General features: G+C 33.3%; 1 protein-coding gene and 2 pseudogenes across 1 annotated transcript; 1 reads left to right on the plus strand and 2 right to left on the minus strand.

Annotated features, from left to right (window-relative positions):
• Window positions 1–151, plus strand: part of LOC125368934 — a 5,435-nt pseudogene extending 5,284 nt beyond the window's left edge.
• LOC125368935 lies at window positions 149–1,450 on the minus strand (annotated as a pseudogene).
• A 1,459-nt stretch (window positions 1,451–2,909) lies between these two features.
• LOC125368932 (50S ribosomal protein L14, chloroplastic-like) lies at window positions 2,910–3,724 on the minus strand. Its single transcript, XM_048370370.1, has one exon. It carries the CDS (start codon window positions 3,483–3,485, stop codon window positions 3,144–3,146), a length of 342 nt encoding a protein of 113 aa, XP_048226327.1. The 5' UTR covers window positions 3,486–3,724; the 3' UTR covers window positions 2,910–3,143.
• Between the last annotated feature and the right edge of the window lie 1,276 nt (window positions 3,725–5,000).

A 5,000-nucleotide genomic window follows, 5' to 3' on the forward strand; every position in this document is an offset into this window, starting at 1 on the left:
GTCGTCCAGTTGCGACAACCGTCTTTTGGTTGGTACTGCAGTAGCCCTTTGGTTAGGTATTGGAGCAACATTGCCTATTGATAAATCCCTAACTTTAGGTCTTTTTAAATTGATTCAATTGTAAAATAAAATATCATGATGTGTATGTCTATCTAGGAATAGTCGCTTCAAAGTGAATTCTCCCTAGATAACATCTATCGGATTTATATTTTATTCTTTGGTAAAAAATTAAATTGCGAAATTTTTTCTATTTCTAGAATACCCAATATATGTTTTACATCGTCTATACGAAAATGTTCAATTTTCATAAGATCTTCTTGACTCTTATCCAAAAGGTCCGATAATGTATGTATATTGGATCTTTGAGGCAATTATAGATCTTAGGAGTCAATTCTGATTGGTCAATAAAACGTATTTTAATGTTATTTCGTTTTGATTTTTCTTAATTTAGCCAATCTATCATAAAAGGTAAAAAGAGGTAAAGTAACCTTGTGTTGATTTTTTCTAAATGGAAGTTTTCTTCTCTGCATGTAGAAAAGGAATAAATAAATCAATCAAATTCCGGGAGGCTTCATGAAGTGCTTCTTTAGGAGTTAAACTCCCATTTGTCCATATTTCGAGAAAAGTATCTCTTGCTTTTCATTCCCATTTCCATAAGAATGAACACTATGATTCGCATTTCGAACAGGCATAAATACAGCATCTATAGGATAACTTCCCTCGTGAAAGTTATTTGTCGGTTTTATACGATAGCCGCGATTTCTCCTCGATTTGTAAATCCAATACACAAATCAATTGGTTCCGTTAGGCTAGCGATATGCTGTGTATTATCAATGATTTCTACAAAAGGTGGTAAAATGATGTCTTGAGCAGTTATATATCCAGGACCCTTGACACAAATAGACGCGTCACAAGTTCCATACAAATTGCTTCTCAATACAATTTCTTTCAAATTCATTAAAATTTCATGTATTGATTCTTGAATACCTGCTATAGTCGAAAATTCGTGTGGTATTTTCTCAGATTTTGCACGTGTGATACATGTTCCTTCGATTTCTCCAAGCAAAGCTCTTCGCGTCGCAATGCCTATTGTGTCGGCTTGGCCTTTCATAAGTGGTGACAGAATAAAGCGTCCATAAAAAAGACGCTTATTGTCAGTTCTTGATTCAACACATTTCCACTGCAGTGTCCGAGTAGATATTGTTACTTTCTCTCGAATCATAATAATATTGAAATCATTGAATTATTTATTTCTCTTGTCTCTTGAAATCTCTTCAATATTTATATTTACACACGCCTTTTTTTAGGGGGGCCTGCAGCCATTATGTGGCATAGGGGTTACATCCCGGACGAAGCTTAATAATATACCACTTCTGCGAATAGCTCTTAATGCTGCATCTCGCCCGAGACCAGGACCTTTTATCATGACTTCGCCCGTTGCATACCTTGATCCACTACTGTTCGAATAGCATTTCCCGCTGCGGTTTGAGCTGCAAATGGCGTTCCTCTCTTGTGCCCCTGAATCCACAAGTGCCGGCGGAGGACCAAGAAATCACTCGACCCCGTACATCTGTAACGGTCACAATAGTATTGTTGAAACTTGCTTGAACATGAATAACTCCTTTTGGTATTTTATGCGCACTCTTACGTGAACCAATACGTCCATTCCTGCGTGAACCAATTCTTGGTAAAGGTTTTGCCATATTTTATTATCTCATAAATATAAGTCAGGGGTCTATGGATATATCCATTTCATGTCAAAATAGATCCTTTTTTTATTTATACATTTTTTATTTGTACATCAGATCCTTTAGAGCGTTTCCGCTTAGCAAGATTATCCTTGTCTTTGTTTATGTCTCGGGTTAAAGCAAATTACTATAATTCGCCCCCGTCTACGTATCAGTCGACATTTTCACAAATTTTACGAACAGAAGCTCTTATTTTCATATTTGCCGTCCCTTAAATTTTGAATATACATACTTTTTTTGAAGAAAATAAGTTTCTTTAAACTTTGAAATCGCGAATTGTATCCCTTGAAAGTGATGAAAGTGAAAGGACTTTTTAAGTTGAAAAAAAAAAACTGACTAATCATTCAAATCTTTGTTTGTTACGGAGTCTATAAATTAGAAGTGCTCTGGTCGAATTCTAAATACTTAACACTATTTCTGAGCAGTATAGGTATAAAAAAACTATGTTGGATCCTTCCTGAAGCATAACCTAAAACCAGATCTTCATTATCTAAAGGAACTTGGAACATACTATTGAAAAAGTGATTCAGAAATTTAACCTTCCCAAATTGAATCCATTTTTTGTTCTTTCATTCCATCTAAAATCCCCTTCAAGTATCAATTAATGTAATAGGAATGATATTAGAAACCTCTTCTTTCTCTTTTTTTTTTTTTCACAAATAAGAAGTTGGGATACAATTCGGATATCCGAAAGATTACCATATATAACACAAGATTTCTCCACCGATTCTTTCTAGTCGAGCTTCTCGGTCGGTCATTATACCCCGAGAAGTAGAAAGAATTACAATACCCATCCCGCCCAAAATTCTAGGAATTTTTTGATAGTTAGAATAGATTCGTAGACCAGGTCGGCTAATCCGTTTTAAATTTAGACTAGTTCTATAGGGTCCCTTCCTCTTCCTTCTATGTCGTAGGGTTAAAACCAAAAATTTTTTGTTGCCTTCCTGGTGTTTCCTGACATTTTCAATAAAACCTTCTCGTAAAAGTATTTTAATAATGTTTTCAGTGATGTTAGTGAATGCTATTCGAACGGTTCCTTTTCTATTCATGTCAGCATTTCGTATAGAGGTTATTATCTCAGCAATAGGATCCCTGCCCATGATAAACTAAATTTTGAATTTCTCTCTAGTTTTGATATAATCAACATACTTTTTTTTTTTCTTTTTTTTTTTTTGAATTACTTATTTTATTAAAGGTATATGCGTGAAACACAATTTACTAATGAAATTCTATTTCATTTTTATTCAAATACTATAACTATACAATAAAAACTATATAAAAAATACTATAACTATATACTAGAACTGTATCATGGTCTCATCTTAATTTTAAATGGTATTATCTTCTATTTTATTTAGAATTTTTTATTTTATAATACTTCAGGCGCTAATGAAACTATTTTAGTAAATTTAACTGTCTCAATTCTCGGGCGATTGCACCAAAAATTCGAGTTCCCTTTGGATTTCCTTCTTGATCAATGACAACTGCAGCATTGTCATCATATCGTATTATCATACCGTTATCACGTTTGAGTTCTTTACAAGTACGTACAATTACAGCTCTGATTACTTCTGATCTTTCTAGAGGTGAATTTGGTGCCGCTTCCTTGATCACAGCAACAATAACGTCACCAATATGAGCATATCGGCGATTACTAGTCCCTATGATTCGAATACACATTAATTCTCGGGCTCCGCTGTTATCTGCTACATTCAAATGGGTCTGAGATTGGATCATATCATTTTTTTTTTTTTATCTGTTATTTTAATGCAAAGGAAAAAAAGATATATTGTTTGTCCAAAACAAAAAAAAAACTTTCGATTTATTTTAGCACCCCAAAACAAAAGTCTTTTTCCTTTAGTTCTATATTCCTATCCCGAAATAATGAATTGAGTTCGTATAGGCATTTTTGATGCTGCTATTGAAATAGCCCTTCTTGCTATATTTTCTGCTACTCCACCCATTTCCATAAAGTATTCTACCTGGTTTAACGACAGCCACCCAATATTCAGGAGATCCTTTCCCGAACCCATACGTGTTTCCGTAGGTCTTAAAGTAACTGGTTTGTCGGGAAATATGCGTACCCATATTTTTCCACCGCGGCGTGCATTTCGTGTCATTGCCCGTCGTCCCGCTTCTATTTGTCTAGATGTAATCCAAGCGGGTTCAAGTGCCTGAAGAGCATATTTGCCGAAACAAATACGATTACCTCGAAAAGCTATTCCTTTCATTCTTCCCTCTATGCTGTTTACGGAATCGGGTTCTTTTGGGTTATAGTTGATGGTTGTTTCTCAATTCCATCTCTACTACAGAACCGGACATGAGAGTTTCTTCTCATCCAGCTCCTCGCGAATGAAATGTATATATATGTGTTTGATGAATAATATACTAAATCATGGGATTCTTTGAGATTTCACTTAATTTATTTACTTAATCTAATCTATTTCTAATTTATTTATTAGATTATTTTCTATTTTATTAGATTATTAGAATAGAAATAGAAATTGGTATATATATATATATATATATATTTTTTTATTATAATTATGATATCAGATCGCTAAAATTTAGAAATCCAATAATCTAAAAAATTTCGCGGGCGAATATTTACTCTTTCAATATTTATTTTATTTGTTTTGTAGAGCTAATCCACGATCCTTCAGAATAAATGGATTGTCTTTTGGTTCCTTTCGCTATCCTCCCAATAAATCATTAAGATTTGTTTTCAATAAAATCTTATGTATTTACAGGTTCCGTCGTTCCCATCGCTTCTCCATTAATGGTTAGGTCTTAATTTTACAATGGAGCCTCTAATTTGATTTGTTCTTGAGTCAATCTTCTCAGTCTTTATTGGCTCGAGGCTCTTGATTTTTTGTTTTATGAATGAATTAGTTTCATTATAGATCAATTGGTATTGATGCTTTAGTACATTAGCCTTTATCTGATGATTCATAGACCTTACATATCGGAATCATAGATCATTGATATTTTTTTCTCTCTTTCTTCACCCTTCCATTTATCCGCATAATTTTGATTTTGATTTACAACTCCTAATCAAATCAGATTGGTTTTTCTTTTGTTTTTTGTTTTGTTTGTGCAAAAAGGATTTAAATTGCTCCAATAATAAATAAAAATATGAGCAATATATCATATCTTGAATGTTTCCTTGGATCTAGATAATGCAAAGCGATGAGTTGGTTATTAGTTGTATTTGGTTATTAGTTGTATATTTATACTTATTAGTTCATAGTA

The sequence above is a fragment of the Ricinus communis genome, unplaced genomic scaffold (genome assembly GCF_019578655.1).
Source record: "Ricinus communis isolate WT05 ecotype wild-type unplaced genomic scaffold, ASM1957865v1 Ctg23, whole genome shotgun sequence".
Lineage (NCBI taxonomy): Eukaryota > Viridiplantae > Streptophyta > Magnoliopsida > Malpighiales > Euphorbiaceae > Ricinus > Ricinus communis.